Source organism: Jaculus jaculus, chromosome 14, assembly GCF_020740685.1.
Source record: "Jaculus jaculus isolate mJacJac1 chromosome 14, mJacJac1.mat.Y.cur, whole genome shotgun sequence".
Classification (NCBI taxonomy): domain Eukaryota; kingdom Metazoa; phylum Chordata; class Mammalia; order Rodentia; family Dipodidae; genus Jaculus; species Jaculus jaculus.
Window position 1 is genome coordinate 1,155,026 of NC_059115.1, and position 17,260 is coordinate 1,172,285.

The following is a 17,260-nucleotide window of genomic DNA, read 5'->3' on the forward strand; positions in this document are numbered from 1 at the left end:
TTTTTTGTTTGTTTGCTTTTGTTTTTCAAGGTTGGGTCTCACTCTAGCCCAGGCTGACATGGAATTCACTATGTACTCTCAGAGTGGCCTGGAACTCATGGTGATCCTCCTCCTTATGCCTCATAAATGATGAAATTAAAGGTGTACACCCCCACACCCAGCCTTTAAATTATTTTTGAATAGGCTTTACTTGGATTCTTCTGTAATATTCCAAGACAAATATCTTCAAGAGGTATTTATACTCAACAAAATGAAGAACCAGAAGGAAGAAACACTATTATTAATAACTACTTTCCTCACTGGTGTTACTCTTTAGCCCTGAAAGAGTTCATGACAATTCCAACACAGAGGCATCACGGGCTGAGAGTAATCCAGGACTACCATGTCCTACTCATGTAAAGATATGAAAAATTACAAAAGCAGACATGTGGATCAATGGAACAGAATAGAGGACCCAGATGTAAATCCAGGTAGCTATAGCCACCTTATATTCAATAAAAATGCCAAAATACTCATTGGAGAAAAGACAGCCTCTTCAGCAAATGGTGTTGGGAAAACTGGATATGTTTCTGTAGAAGGATGAAAATAGAACGTTCGCGCTCTCCATGCACAAGAATTAAGTCCAAATGGATTAAAGACCTTAACATCAGACCTGAAACTCTAAAACTACTAGAGGAAAAAGTAGGGAAAACCCTTCAGCATATTGGTCTTGGCAAAGACTTTCTGAATACAACCCCAATTGCTCAGGCAATAAACCACAGATTAACCACCGGGACCTCATGAAGTTACAAAGATTTTGTACTGCAAAGGACATGGTGAATAAAGCAAAGAGGCAACCTACAGAATGGGAAAGAATCTTCACCAGCTATATATCTGATAGAGGATTAATATCTAGGATATACAAAGAACTCAAAAAGTTAAATAATAAGGAATCAAACAAGCCAATCAAAGAATGGGCAATGGAGCTAAATAGAGCATTCTCAAAGGAAGAAATACGAAAGGCATATAAGCATCTAAAAAGATGTTCTATGTCACTAGTCATCAGGGAAATGCAGATTAAAACTACATTGAGATTCCATCTAACTCTTGTTAGATTGGCTACTATCATGAAAACAAATAATCATAAATGCTGGTGGGGTTGTGGAAAAGAGGAACCCTTCTACACTTGGTGGGAATGCAATCTGGTCTAGCCATTGTGGAAATCAGTGTGGAGGTTCCTAAAACAGCTAAAAATTGATCTACCATATGACCCAGCTATAGCACTCCTAGGCATATATCCTAAGGACTCGTCTCATTTCCTTAGAAGTACGTGCTCAACCATGTTTATTGCTGCTCAATTTATAATAGCTGGGAAATGGAACCAGCCTAGATGTCCCTCAACTGATGAGTGGATAATGAAGCTATGGCACATTTATACAATGGAGTTCTACTCAGCAGTAAAGAAAAATGAAGTTATGAAATTTGCAGAAAAATTGATGGATCTGGAAAGGATTATACTAAGTGAGGTAACCCAGGCCCAGAAAGCCAAGCGCCACATGTTCTCTCTCATATGTGGATCCTAGCTACAGATGATTTGGCTTCAGTGTGAGAAGGAAAAAACTCAGTAGCAGAGGCCAGTAAGGTAAAAAAGAGATACAAAGGGAAGAGAAAGGAAGGGAGGAGGGTACTTAATAGGTTGGTATTACATATATGTAAGTAGAAGAATAGATTAACAGGGATGAATAGGCCCAAAGTGAGGTCAGGGAGGAGATTGAGTAAAGGAAAGGTGGAGGGAGAACTAATCAAAATCTAGGAGGATATAAGTATATTATATGGAATCCTTCGATTTTGGACAATAGTACACTCAGGAGCCATAGATCATTGTTAGAAAAATTTCAGTGCCAGGAATGGGATACCTTCCAGTGCGTTCTTGGCCAGCGAGGTCCCTGATGCCCCCAAAACATTTCAGGCCATTGCCAAATCCCTTGGTTTCCCAGTAGGAATCGATGGTAAGACCCTATTGCTGAAGACTCCACATACTTGGACTGCAAGACCACTGAGAAATCCTCCTGGAACTGAGCTGATAACCTCCTCCATGTAGACCAGCTGACAGAAAGCTGGAAGAAGCCATTCTACATGCAGTTCAATGGGAGAAAGAGATACCACCAGTGAAGATACTCAACAGTGGACACTGCAACCCTTATAATTGGCCTGCTAAGCCAAATGAGTCAACAGGTGCAATAGTGGCACGTCTGTCATGGTGGAAGCCAACTGCCCTCCAGTTGGACTGGAGGCCCGCTCCAAGGGAGGGAATACATCCCTGATACTAAAAACTTAAAACGGGATGTCATGAGCCCTAGGGGTGTAACATCTGCTGATGTCTGGAAAAATGTATACACTATGCTTATCAAACTGCCCAGTAAGCACTTATGTTAATATTCGTACCCTTATATTAATGCTACTCTCACTTTGGGTAGAGAATCTTCTCTTTTCAGATGGCAGTGACCTTGGGACGACTCAGAAGGTATCATGGTGCTGGAAAGAAGTGACTAGAGTACCGAGTAACATCTCGATCACACCTTCCAAAGCTCAGGGTCTAATGCAGAAGAGGTGGCAAAAAGAATGTAAGAGCCAAAGGAAGGGTAGGACTCCTTACAGCATGCTCCCTCCAGACGTAAAATGGCCTCGATATCCATGACCTTATAGTGCCTGACACTACCTACACAAGACCATCATAAGAGAAGGGAAAGATCATAACATTAACATGGCTCCTGGGGGAACTGAACTGAGGTCCTTTGGCTTTGTAGACAAGCACCTTAACCACTAAGAGGGCTGGAGAGATGGCTTAGCAGTTAATGCACTTGCCTGCAAAGCCTAAGGACCCATTTTCTACCCTCTAGTTCCCACATAAGCCAGATGCACATTTGTGAGGAAAGTGCAAGGTCACACATACCCACTAGGTTGTGCAAATATCTGGAATGCAATTGAAATGGCTGAGGCCCTGGCACCCAATTCTCTTTCTCTCTCTCTCAAATTCATAAATAAATAAAAAGGCAAAAAAAAAAAATAAGAGAATTATTTGCAAAAGAGAGAAAGAAAGGGAATGCCAAGCTGTCGGGAGCCATGGAGCAAAAGCCTCTCCATTTTGCCTGGGCCTGCTCATAAGCTGACTCATTACTCAGAAAGCTGGTCCAGCTTTCTGTTAGATACTTCTGGAACCGGTCAGCAGACTGCTTATAGAATCTTATCTTTTGCAAAAGGCCAGTTTATGGTCAGGATGTGAAGCCTGGTGCAGTCAGGATGTGAAGCCATTGAGGCAAGATTAGATGAACACCTAATTACATCCCCTCTAGGTTTCCTGACAACTCCTTGCCCTGACCACGTCCCCTTCCCCCTACAACCCTATATAAACCTACATGTAAGAATAAACTCTTGAGGCCTTGACAAACATCTAGCATGGTCTCCTTCTTGTGTCTGTTTGCCTTTTTTCATTCAGGTTTATTTTCCCCTCGTTTCCTTGTTCAACTCCCCGCTGGACGGGGCACCAAGCGTGTTGGTGTACACCTTTAATCCCAGCACTCAGGAGGCAGAGGTAGGAGGATCACTGTGAGTTCAAGGCCACTCTGAAGTTACATAGTGAATTCCAGGTCAGCCTGAACTAGAGCAAGACGCTACCTCAGGAAAAAAAAAACAAAAACAAAAACAGAAGTTGCAGGAGGATGCAGGCTTACAGAGCTTGTCCACCAAGTTCAGTTCCCTAGGACCCACATAAAGCCAGATGCACAAAGTGGCACATGCTTCTGGAATTCATTCGCAGTGGCAGTAAACCCTGGCATGCCCATGTGCCTGCTCACTCTCTCTCCCACATTTAAAAAGATAAATGTAAGGGCTAGATAGATGCCTCAGTGGCTAAAGCACTTGTCTGCAAACAAGTGCTTAACAATCTGAGTTCAATTCCCCAGTACCCATGTAAAGCCAGATGCACAAGGTAGCACATGGGTCTGGAGTTCTTTGCAGCAGCTGAGGGCCCTAGTGCTCCCATTCTCTGTCTCTCTCTCTAATAAATAAAAATAAATATTTAAATAAAAAAAATTTTAAAGGAAGGGAGGAAGAAAGAAGGGGAAAATATATCTCCAAATCAGAGGAAATTTAACTGTATTCTGGTTTATGTTAGGATCATTATTGGTTTTGCAATACTTAGTTTATAAAGTTATAGACTTTTTGTTTTGTTTGTTTTGGGTCTCGCTCTAGCCCAGGCTGACCTGGAATTCACTATGTAGTCTCATGCTGGGCATCAAACTCATGGCGATCCTCCTACCTCTGCCTCCTGAGTGCTGGGATTAAAGGCATGAGTCACCACACCCGGCTTTTCTTTTTTTAAGAGGCAGGGAGACAGAATGGGTGCATCAGGGCCTCTAGCCACTGCAAAGGAACTTCAGGCGCATGTGCCACCATGTATATTTGGATTACGTGGGTACTGGGGAACTGAACCTGGGTCCTTAGGCTTCACAGGCAAGCACTTTAACCTCTAAACCATGTCTCCAGTCCCCGGTAGAATTTTTTTTTAAGTTGCATAAGTTTTGAACAATCTATCCCTATTTTTCCTCATAAAGCCTTATTATTTGTAGAGCCCTGGTTTTACAGAATTCCATATTTTTTCAAGAATGTTTATATTGGGATATAGGAAGACCTATATTCAGAAGGAACCTAGGCCCCTCTCTTCCAACAAGCACTCTTGTTCGGTAGCTGAGGCCAGGAGACCAGGTAACCACTTCCCTCTGAGAGTAGAATTAACTTCCTGTGAAGCCTGAGGGACATTTCCTCATTTATTCAACTGACAGGTGATGTTTTAAAATCATGGGGGGGGGCAGTAAATCTGGATTGCCATTCATAATTCTGCCATCTTGGACAAATGTCTTCGCTCCTGAGTGTCATCTGTAAAATGAGGCTCTTTGTGAAGATTTAATGACACCATTTGCGCAAAGCACTTACACATCACCCCCCTAAAAAAAAGAAATATAACAAAAATAAAGCTCAAGATCATGTGAAGAGGAGTTTCTGGAAACCAGATGATCTCAGAGCTGGTGAGACAAGTAGATGTTACCGGTCATATTTTCTAATTTGCTGGAGTCACCGTCGGCTCCCAGAAAGCAGACGGTTTAGGGGCGAACTGCCTTGGGCAGCGGCAGATAAGCAGAGAACGGAATACATTTCCCGACATGCATCTCTCCTCAGGACGCGGGGGGGGGGAGGGGAGAAGGTTTAAACTTCCGGGCAGTGAGTGCTGGTCATTCATTCAACTCCTCCGCTTCTTTTTGCTCAGCGCGACAATGACCATCAACGAACCCACATGCAGATCCGCTTGCTCTGCAGGGGTCCGTGGGAACGTTCGGCTCCCATCACCTGAGTCCAGCTCCCCGAGCCAAGGGAAAGCCTTCGGGGATGGGTTTAATCGTATCTCTCTCCTGGAAGTCTACATCCATGGGTTTCTCATACTTTTCTCCTGAAGTGGGCATACAGAGGGGTTCTGGAGGAACCTTTGCGGATAAGCCAGGACTACAACTCCCAGCAGCCACAGCGGCGGGCGGGTGATACGTCACTCGGACGCCGCCGTGGTCCCCGGATGGGAGGGGGCGGGGCAGGGGTAAAGCGGCGCGCGCGGCCGCTATGGAGGGAGGGAGGGAGGGAGCGAGACCCGGGAGCCCCGATGCGGAGGATGGGGACCACCCGACGGCCCTTCGCGTGAAAGAGGCCTAGAGGGGCGTGTCACCCCATTCCGGGGCGGCCGCCCCGGGCTGGCGGGGGAGGGGCCTTGCCATCCCCCGCCCGGCCGAGACGCTTGGTCGTGGCCCCGGCGTGGGGGGTGGAGGGGGAGGATGCAGAGCCGGCGGGGAGACCCCCGGTGCAGGTGCACCGGGTGAGAGGCGCGAGGTGGGGTGGTCGCGAGCTGCCCTCGGCCCCCGCCGGCTGGGCCCCGGCAGTATTGCCGCAGACCCTCCTGTTTGCATCCTGTGACCATCATTGGGGTGCGGGTGCGAGACGGGGGACAGGTGACCCTGCAGCCCCGACCTGGACAGCTGAATCCCAGGGCACAGCCCTGTCCTTTTAAAGAAATTGTTACTGGGATTCATTTTATTTTATTTTTTATTGTCATTTTGATTTTTTTAAAACCTTGCCCCAGGCATGGCTCCCAAGAGCCCCCTTGGGCCTGCAAGGACTGACCCCCACCCTGGCCACCGGGGCCCGCCCTCTGCATCTCGCGGGCAGCCTGCGTGAAAGCCCGGCCCCTCCCCCCCATGGAGGAGGAAGAGGAGGAGGAGGAGGGGAGGGCGGTGGTGGTAGCCAAGGAGTGGGGCCCGAGCCCCTCGGGACCGGTGTGGACCGCTGTGTTCGACTACGAGGCGGTGGGCGACGAGGAGCTGACCCTGCGGAGAGGGGACCGCGTGCAGGTGCTTTCCCAGGACTGTGCGGTGTCCGGCGATGAAGGCTGGTGGACCGGGCAGCTGCCCAGCGGCCGTGTGGGTGTCTTCCCCAGCAACTACGTGACCCCTGCTGCCCCAGCCGCACCCGCGAGCCTTCAGCTGCCCAGGGAGATACCTTTCCAAGAGCTGCAGTTGGAGGAGATCATCGGCGTCGGGGGCTTTGGCAAGGTCTATAGGGCCCTGTGGCATGGCGAGGAGGTCGCCGTCAAAGCTGCCCGGCTGGACCCTGAGCGGGACCCAGCAGTGACAGCGGAACAGGTGCGCCAAGAGGCCCGGCTCTTTGGAGCTCTGCAGCACCCGAACATCATTGCTCTGAGGGGCGCCTGCCTCAACCCCCCAAACCTCTGCCTGGTGATGGAGTATGCTCGCGGAGGTGCACTGAACAGGGTGCTGGCAGGTCGCCGGGTGCCCCCTCATGTACTGGTCAACTGGGCCGTGCAGGTGGCCCGGGGCATGAACTACCTACACAATGATGCCCCCGTGCCCATCATCCACCGGGACCTCAAGTCCATCAACAGTAAGTAGTGATCTTTTCCCTTCACTTCCCCGCAAAGCTAAGCTGAGGTGTCTTGGACGCAGGGCAAGGGACACCAGATGGTACTGTGCCTCGGCCAGAAAGGGACAGCAGTAGAACTTCAGGGCCAGGTGAGGCCATCTTTGCCTCTGTTAAAGGAGAGCAAGGATGTTCAGAAAGGTTGAAGCAACAAACTGTCTCCGATGTGCCAGTCAGGGTAACCCAATAATTGTGTATCCATGACCATGCTAGATGCAGAGCCTGGTCTCATGGTAGCCACCATCAAATTTTGGTGGCAGGATCCACCTTACAGAGACAAGAACCTAGCTTAGAGCTGGGTGTGGTGGCACACGCCTTTAATTCCAGATTCAATTTACTATGACCTTTGTAAGCCAGATGCCCATGGTGGCGCATGCATCTGGAGTTTGTTGGCGGTGGCTAGAGGCCCTTGTGTGCCCATTCTCTTTTTCTAAAATACATAAGTAAGAATAAAATATTCTAAAAGGGTGAAGAGCTCCAGAAAATTACCCAGCATTGACCTTTGCTCCTCACACATGTACACACATGTGCATATGCACTTATAACTGCATACATGTGCACCTACCCACATGAACATGTAGACATATGTGAACCAGTCATGGTGGCACACGCCTTTAATCTCAGCACTCGGGAGGCAGAGGTAGGGGGATCACTGTGAGATCCAGGTCACCCTGAGATTTCATAGTGAATTCCAGATCAGCCTGGGTTAGAGTTTATTTGCAGTGGCTGGAAGCCCTGGCACACCCATTCTCTCTCTTTCTCTCTCTCTCTCTCTCAAGTAATAATAAAATAAATTAAAAAAAAAAAAGGCGGTCAGGCGAGGTGACACACACTTCTAATCCCAGTACTCAGGAGGCAGAGGTAGGATTGCTGTGAGTTCGAGGCTAGCCTAGAACTGCAGTGTGAGTTCCAGTTCAGCCTGGGCTAGAGTGAGACCCTACCTCGAAAGAAAAAAAAAAAAAATAGGGCCTGAAGAGATGGCCCAGCAGTTAAGGTGCTTGCCTGTAAAGCCTACCAAATACACAGAGGCACATGCATCTGGAGTTCATTTGCAGTGGCTGGAGACCCTGGCGCACGCATTCTCTCTTTCTCTGTCTCTCTGTGCTTGAAATATATAAATAAAATTTAAAAATTTAAAAATAAATAAAATGCTGCTACAAGACCTCCCTCTATGCTACTCTTTTGTGTTGTTAATTTTTATTTTTATTTATTTATTTGATGGAGAAAGAGGGAGAGGAGAAAATACAGGCACGCCAGGATCTCCATCCACCATGTGCATCTTGCTAACCTGGATCCTTTGGCTTTTCAGGCGAAAAGCCTTAACCACTAAGCCATCCCTTCAACTCTCTATGCTACTCTTGAAGGCTGGGGCTCCTTCGCTTCTCCTGACCCCTGCTGATTCGCAGAGCTCCTTCAAGTTTGACTGGAGCCACTGAAACCTGGATTGAAGGGTAGGGGAGTTCTCAAGGTCAGGATTTCCTTCTGGGGCGGCACAGGCCACAGGCTTCTGCAACGCCCTCATCCCCCACCCAACCCTGCCTTTCACCCTTCCAGGAGGAATGCCTCATCTGGTGACATTTGTTTTTTTTGGGGGTGGGGTGGGGGGTGCAAGGTAGAGTCACTTTAGCCCAGGCTGAGTAGGAATTCACTATGTAGTCTCAGGCTGGCCACAAACTCACAGTGATCCTCCTACGTGTGCCTCCCAAGTGCTGGGATTAACGGCACGCACCAGCACACCTGGCCTGTTTGGTTTGTTTTTAATTTTGTTTTTATCGGGGTGGGAGCGGGGGAGAAAATATGGGCATGCCGGGGCCTCTTACCACTGCAAACAAAGTCTGTATGCACGTACTACCATGTGCATTTAGCTTTACACAGGTACTGGGGAATTGAAACCAGGCTGGCAGGCTTTTTATTGCAAGGAAGTGCCCCCAACCTTGAGCCATCTCCCCAGTTCCCCGTTTTTTGGAGACTGGTTCTTGGATTGGAGCCCAGGCTGACCTTTGAACCTCTGAGACCTGCTTCCTCTTTTATTTTTGTTGTTTTTACTTTTTAAAGCATTATTTATGCCAGGCATGGTGGTGCACACCTTTAATCCCGGCACTCGGGAGGGGAGGCAGAGGTAGGAAGATTGCTGAGATCGAGGCCACCCTGAGATTACATAGTGAATTCCAGGTCAGTCTGAACTAGAGTGAAACCCTACCTCGAAAATAAATACACACACACACACACACACACACACACACACTCACTTACTCTCTATTTATTTGAGAGAAAGAGACAGAGAGAGAGAGGAGGGAAAGAATGGGCGCCAGGGTCACTACTACTGCAAATGAACTCCAGATGCATGCGCCATCTTGTGCATATGGCTTACATGGGTCTTGGGGAATTGAACGAAGGTCCTTTGGCTTTGCAGGCAAGTGCCTTAACTCCTAAGCCATCTCTCCAGTCCTGCTTTAAAAAAATTTATTTAAGAAAGAGGGAGAGGGAGAGGGAGAGGGAGAGGGAGAGGGAGAGGGAGAGGGAGAGGGAGAGGGAGAGGGAGAGGGAGAGGGAGAGGGAGAGAGAGAGAGAGAGAGAGAGAGAGAGAGAGAGAGAGAGAGAGAGAAAGAGAGAGAGAGAGAGAGAGAAAGAATATGGGTGCACCTGGGCCTCCAGCCACTGCAATCGAACTCCAGACGTGTGTGCCCCCCTTGTGCATCTGGCTAACGTGGGTTCTAGAGAATCAAGCCTCAAACCGGGGTCCTTAGGCTTCACAGGCAAGCACTTAACCGCTAAGCCATCCCTTCAGCCATGTTTTTGCTTTTTGAAACAGGAATTCAGTGTAGCCCAGGCAGGCCGCACACTTGCTATGTAGCCACAGATGAACTTGATCCTTCGCCTCCCAGGTGCTGAGATTATAGGCACATGCCACCACCCTCCCTAGCTTGGTCTAGTCATCCTTAATCACCTGCTATGCTTTGTCCTTGCATCTGAGGTCATAGAAGTGGACAGGAACAGCTGGGTGCAGGGGCTCATGCCTGTCATCCCGTCACTGCTGAGATTTGAAACCAGCCTGGGCTACGTAGTAGATTCCAGGCCAACCTGGCCTACGGTATGATTGGTACCCTGTCAAGAAAATTTCTTAAAAATTGAGGAAGAGGGGCTGGAGAGATGGCTTAGCTTAAGCGCTTGCCTATGAAGCCTAAGGACCCCAGTTGAGGCTCAACTCCCCAGGATCCATGTTAGCCAGATGCACAAGGGGGCACACGCGTCTGGAGTTTGTCTGCAGTGGCTAGAGGCCCTGGTGCACCTATTCTCTCTCTATATATATCTGTCTCTTTCTCTCTGTCTGTTGCTCTCAAATAAATAAAAATAAATAAACAAAAAAAAATTAATTAAAAAACAAATTGAGGAAGAGGAGACTAGGGAGAGACCTGCCCCTCCCATTATGGAACTTATATTATTTTTTTAAACAATTAAAAAAAATTTAGAGGCAAGGAGAGAGAGGGAGAGAATTGGTACTCCAGGGCCTCAGCCACTACAGTCAAACTCCAGACGCTTGCGCCTCCTAGGGGACACGTGCAACATTGCGCTTGCTTCACCTTTATGCGTCTGCCGTAGGTGGGATCTGGAGAGGCGAACATGGGTCCTTAGGCTTTGCAAGCAAGCACCTTAACCATTAAGCCATCTCTCCAGTCCAGAACTTATATTCTTATTTATTTACCTTAGAGAGAGAAAATGGGTGCACCAGGGCTTCTAGCCACTGCAAACAAATTCCAGGCACATGCACCACTTTCTTTACGTGGGTACTGGGGAATCAAACCTGGGACATCAGGCTTTGCAAGCAAGCAAGCACCTTTAACCACTGAGCCATTTCTCGAACCTTGGAATTTAACAGTCTTGCAAACAGAAACGATGGAAGATAGATGGCTGATAGATAGATTTTAGACTTTCAGAGTTCCAGAAGCCCTCAGGAAAATATATAGAGTGTGGTAGAAGGAGCTCTTTAGATCTGCTGGTCAGGGAAGGCAACATGAAGGAGCCAGTTTTACAAAGATCGAGGGAATGGGAAAGAGCAAACATCATGAGGTGGGAAGGAACATGCCTCACTGGAGAATAAGACTCAAAGAGTGTGGTGGTACATGACTAGATCCCCAGCACTTGGGAAACTGAGGCATGAAGGTTGTTGGAAATTCGAGGCCAGCCTGGGCTGTGGTGTAAAACTGTGTCTCAAAACAGAACAGTGGAACTGAGAAGATGGCTCAGTGGTTTAAGGCGCTTGCTTGCAAAGCTTAACAGCCTGGGTTTGATTCCCCAGTAGCCACATAAAGTCACATGCACAAAGCAGTGTGTGCATGTGAAGTCTGTCTGCAGTGGCAGGAGGCCCTGGCGCGACCATACTCTGTCTCTCTCATTCTCTCTTTCTCCTTGCTAATATGTTCTTAAAAAAGAAAAACTAGGGGACTGGGGAAATGGCTTAGCGGTTACGGCATTGGCCTGTGAAGCCTAAGGACCGGGTTCGATTCCCCAGGACCCATATAAGTCAGATGCACAAGGGGCACATGTATCTGGAGTTCATATGTAGTGGCTAGAGGCCCTGGTGTACCCATTCTCTATTTGTCTCTTTCTCTCTCATAAATAATTAAATAAGTAAAATATTAAAAAAAGAAAAGAAAAACTGAAGCCAGGCATGGTGGTGGACGCCTTTAATCCCAGCACTCGGGAGACAGCAGTAGGAAGATCGATTGCATGAGTTCAAGGTCAGCCTGTGACTACAGAGTGAGCTCCAGGTCAGCCTCGGCTAGAGTGAGACCCTACCTCAAAAACAAAAGCAAAACAAACAAAAAGGAAGAAGAAAAACCATTTGATAATATCATACAATAATAATGGCCAATTCTTTTACAGGACAGTACTGTCTTGCTATTTTGGGCAATAAACCTTTGCTGTGTAACTCTGAAATATAAACCATATCTTGACCCCTAGTTAACAGGAGAAATCTTGGTGGGATGAATAGGAAGTAAGTAATGAAAGGTGATAAAGCTAATAAGTGGCAGAGCCAAGATTTAAACCTCGGCGAGACACTGTACCCAAGTAGGAGGCGTAACCTGTCACAGCGCTAAGACATCGGGCTCTGGTGACAACTCAGGTCTTGATCCATCCATTTCCTAGACAGCCCAATAACTCCTGCCCAAGTGACTTGTCTGAGACTCAGTTCTCCAGTCACCAAAAATGGGTTGCTTATGACTCACTTCCTGTACAAGATGTAGCCCAGGAAATACTGTCCATGTCGGTTACATGCCACCTGGTCAGCTGGAATCATTCAGTGGGCTTGGAGGTGTCAGTCGCTCTTGGTCACAGTGATGCCACATAACAAGCCACCCTGAAAACTCAGTGCTAACCCAGTTTCTCATTCCTATCTGCACTTGCAGGCCAGCTAGAGGGAGGGCAAAGTAACTTAGCAGGGCTCAATTGGGGAGATCTTGCTCCAAGTATCTCCTATCTTCTTTGGACCAGCCATATTGTCACGGTGATGGTAAATTATCGGGAGGTGCATGCAGGTGGTGTCTTACAGCCTCATCTTGGAATAGGCCTCAGTCATGTCTGCTTCATTTTTTATTTTTTTAGAGACAGAGAGAACCAGAGAGAGAGGTGGGCCAGGACCTCAGCTACTGAAATAAAACTCCAGATACATATGCCACCTAGTGGGCATGTGTGACTTTGCACTTGCCTCACCCTTGTGCGCCTGGCTAACTTGGGATCTGGAGAGTCAAACATGGGCCCTTAGGCTTTGCAGGCAAGCGCCTTAACCGCTAAGCCATCTCTCCAGCTCTGCTCTATTCTTTGAATTTGGAAACAGATCTCATTACTGGGTGTGGTGGCTCACACCTTTAATTCCAGCAGTCAGGAGGCAGAGGTTGGAAAATCACTGTGAGTTTGAGGCTGGTTTGGGGCTACTGAGTGAGTTCTAGGTCAGCCTGGGGTAAAGTGAGCCTTACCTGGAAAACAAAGCAAAAAACAGAAACAGGTTTCATTGTGTTACCTAGAGTGGCCTCCAGATAATGATCCTTCTGCCTCAGCCTCCCAAGGACTGGGATTAAAGGCATATGTCACCACATCTGGTTGGGTCCACCTTTTTCTTGGCCAGTGCAAGAGGCATGAACATCCCAGAGTCAAAAGATAGGAAAATAAGGCCGGGTGTAGTGGCGCACGCCTTTAATCCCAGCACTTGGGAGGCAGAGGTAGGAGGATTGCTGTGAGTTCGAGGCCACCTTGAGACTACAGAGTAAATTCCAGGTCAGCCTAGACTAGAGTGAGACCCTACCTCAGGATAAAAAAATAAAAAAAAAAAAAAAATAGGAAAATAAGCCAGGCATGGTAGCCCATGCCTTTAATTTCAGTACCTGGGAGGCTAAGGTAGGAAGATCGCTGTGAGTTGAAGGCCAGCCTGGGACTAGAGCAAGTTCCAGATCAACCTGGGCTAGAGTGAGACTTTCCCTCAAAATAACCATCAAACAAACAAAAAGATGTAGCCGGGCGTTGTGACATACGCTTTTAGTCCCAGCACTAGGGAGGCAGAGGTAGGAGGATTGCCGTGAGTTGGAAGCCACCCTGAGACTACATAGTGAATTCCAGGTCAGCCTGAGCTAGAATGAAACCCTACCTCAAATACCCCCCCAAAAAATATATATATATGAAAAGACCCTCTTATTAATGGAAAAGGCTGCAAAGTCACAGGGCAGAACAGGGACCTGGGTTGGCACTGGCCCTGGTTGCAGGAGACCACAAGGGTAACTTACAAAAGGGCATGCTCCGCCAGGCATGGTGGCTCAGGAAGCCGAGGTAGAAATCACCGTGAGTTCAAGGCCAAAAAAAGGGACATGCTGATGGTCTACAGGACCCACTTCCAGGGAGTAGAGGCTGGACTATACAAAAGCAAGCCCTTGGCCATTGGCTCTTGGCTATCCACGGGCTTCTCAGAGCACATCACAGAGCAGAGGCGCCAGGAGAAGCTCTTGCATCCTTCGGGGAGCCTCAGACAGGGCTCAGATGATGCCCGTGTCCAGAGTAGAAAGGAGCTATCCTGTCCAGACCTGTGGCCGCAAGGCGGTGAGCGGAGGATACGAGGCAGGGGTCCTGCAGCTCTTGGTGACCCATCTTTCTTTCTCCCCCCAGTCCTAATCCTGGAGGCCATTGAGAATCACAACCTGGCAGACACAGTGCTCAAGATCACAGACTTCGGCCTCGCCCGTGAGTGGCACAAGACGACCAAGATGAGCGCCGCGGGGACCTACGCCTGGATGGCCCCTGAGGTTATCCGTCTGTCCCTCTTCTCCAAAAGCAGCGACGTCTGGAGGTGCTGAGAGGCGAGGACTGGACGGGGGGGAAGCAGGGACTGGAGCGGGGGGAGTGGGTATAGAGTCGGAGGGGCATCCCCAGGGCCAGCTCTGGAGCACCGGGGACAAAGCAGACCCTGGGGAAGCACTCACGCAAGAATAAATCACAAGGCAGATAGTACACCACGTCAGAACCAATAGGCCCCCCAGACACCACTGGAGGCAGACATTCATTCTGGGTCCTAGGGATGCAATAGTGAACAAAAATAAGATTTAGAGCTGGGAACTGTGGCACACGCCCTTAATCCCAGCACTTGGGAGGCAGAGGTAGGAGGATCGCCATGAGTTCAGGGCCACCCTGAGACTACACAGTGAATTTCAGGTCAGCCTGGGCTAGAGTGAGACCCTACCTCAAAAAAAAATAAAATAAAATAAAATTTAGCTCTGAATGATGATGCAGGCCTGTCATTCCCCACTACTTAGGAGGATTTACAAATTCATCTGGACGATTTAGTAAAACACCCCAAAAGTAAGAACAAATCAGGCGTTTGTTTTGAGACAGGATCTCATGCATGCCATTCTGGCCTTGATGTATCCAAAGATGACCTCTTAACTTTTTTTTTTTTTTAATGTATTTGAGGGCTGGAGGGATGGCTTAGCAGTTAAGGCGTTTGCCTTCGAAGCCTAAGGACCTTCGATTCCCCAGGACCCATGTAAGCCAGATGCACAAAGTGGCACATGCTTCTGGAGTTTGTTTGCAGTGGCTAGAGGCCCTGGTGCACTCATTCTCTCTCTCTCTCCTCTCCATCTCTCTCTCTGCTTGCAAATACATGAATACTTTAAAATTTTGGGGGGCTGGAGAGATGGCTTAGCAGTTTAAGGCACTTGCCTGCAAAGCCAAAGGACCCAGGTTCAATTTCCCCAGGACCCATGTGAGCCAGATGCTCAAGGTGGAGTTCGTTTGCAGTGGCTGGAGGCCCTGGCGCACCCATTCATGTTCTCTCTCTCTCTCAAATTAAAAAAAAAAAAAATTAAAAAAGTGTTTTTAATTATTTGAGGAGGAAACGGAAGGACTATGTCATGCTAGGGCCTCTTGCTGCTGTAAACTCCGGGTACACGCAGCACTTTGTGCATCTGTCTTTACATAAGTACTGGGGAATTGAACCCAGGCTGGCAGGCTTTACATGCAAGCGCCTTTAATCACTGAGCCATCCCTCAGCCCAACCTCAAACTCCTGCCTCTGTCTCCTAAGTGCCGAGATTACAAGTGTGTGCCACCACACCTGGTTTATGGTGTCCTGGTTATCAGACCCAGGGTTTTGTGCATGGTAGGCAAGCACTCTACCAAATGAACTACATCCTCAGCCCTAAAGGATTTCTTTCCAAGCAGAAAAAGAGAGAGGGAAGGAGAGAATAGGCCCACCAAAGCCACTTGCCACTGTAAACGAACTCCACACACATGTGCCACTTTGTGTATCTGGCTTTACATGGCTACTAGAGAGTTGAACCCAGGCCATCAGGCTTTGCAAAGAATGTCTTTAACTGCTGAGCCATCTCTCTAGTCCTGGAGCCGTTCTTAAGAAAACCGTAAAATAATTTTTCAAAGTCAGAGAAAGTGTTAGACTGCATGAAGAGGTAGGAGTGGGCAGGGAAGCATTTGGGGCCCAGGAACTGGTTTGAAGAAGGCTTTCCTGGCAAATGGCACAAGAGCTGAGGTGAGTGACAGGGAGCCAGCTGAGCTTTCTGGGTGCCACAAAGGAGGGGCTGGAGTGAGGATGTTGCAGACTGATTAGAGCAGGGGGTAGGAAAGGTGGCAGAGCTGGGGGGGGGGCTTATGAATGGCATGATCTGGTTTAGCTTGTGCAAAGCTCCTTTGGCTGTGGGGTGGAATCTGGATCTTAGGAGACAGGAGTACTGGCAGGAGGCCAATAAGGTGACAGTAAGCTAATGGTGTCAAAAGAAGCTTTTTCCTTTTGCCATGTTAGGCATTGAAACTAGAGCATTAGACATACGGAGTAAGCACTATGCTGCTGAGCCACGCCCCCAGCCCCTCACTGTGGGTTCTAGACAAGTGCTGTACCTCCGAGCCAGCCCCTCACTGTGGATCCTAGACAAGGGCTCTACCTCTGAGCCACGCCCCCAGCCTCTGAGCCACGCCCCCAGCCCCTCACTGTGGATTCTAGACAAGGGCTCTACCTCTGAGCCACGCCCCCAGCCCCTCACTGTGGACTCTAGACAAGTGCTCTACCTCTGAGCCACGCCCCCAGCCCCTCACTGTGGGTTCTAGACAAGTGCTCTACCTCTGAGCCACACCCCAGCCCCTCACTGTGGATCTAGACAAGTGCTCTACCTCTGAGCCACACCCCCAGCCCCTCACTGTGGACTCTAGACAAGTGCTCTACCTCTGAGCCACACCCCCAGCCCCTCACTGTGGATTCTAGACAAGTGCTCTACCTCTGAGCCACGCCCCCAGCCCCTCACTGTGGATCTAGACAAGTGTTCTACCTCTGAGCCACGCCCCCAGCCCCTCACTGTGGATCCTAGACAAGGGCTCTACCTCTGAGCCACACCCCCAGCCCCTCACTGTGGATCCTAGACAAGGGCTCTACCTCTGAGTCACGTCCCCAGCCTCTCACTGTGGATCCTAGACAAGTGCTCTACCTCTGAGCCACGCCCCCAGCCCCTCACTGTGGGTTCTAGACAAGTGCTCTACCTCTGAGCCACGCCCCCAGCCCCTCACTGTGGACTCTAGACAAGTGCTGTACCTCCGAGCCACGCCCCCAGCCCCTCACTGTGGATCCTAGACAAGTGCTCTACCTCTGAGCCACGCCCCCAGCCCCTCACTGTGGATCCTAGACAAGGGCTCTACCTCTGAGTCACGCCCCCAGCCCCTCACTGTGGATCCTAGACAAGGGCTCCACCTCTGAGCCACGC

General features: G+C 48.9%; 1 protein-coding gene across 1 annotated transcript in view; it reads left to right on the forward strand.

Moving 5' to 3' along the window:
- The first annotated feature begins 5,689 nt into the window (after positions 1-5,689).
- Map3k10 (mitogen-activated protein kinase kinase kinase 10) overlaps positions 5,690-17,260 on the forward strand; it is a 29,150-nt gene continuing 17,579 nt past the window's right edge. The window contains exons 1-2 of the mRNA XM_045134091.1: positions 5,690-6,978; positions 14,167-14,347. Coding sequence (XP_044990026.1) covers positions 6,276-6,978; positions 14,167-14,347 — 884 coding nt within the window. The 5' untranslated portion in view covers positions 5,690-6,275. The remainder of the gene's footprint in view (positions 6,979-14,166; positions 14,348-17,260) is intronic.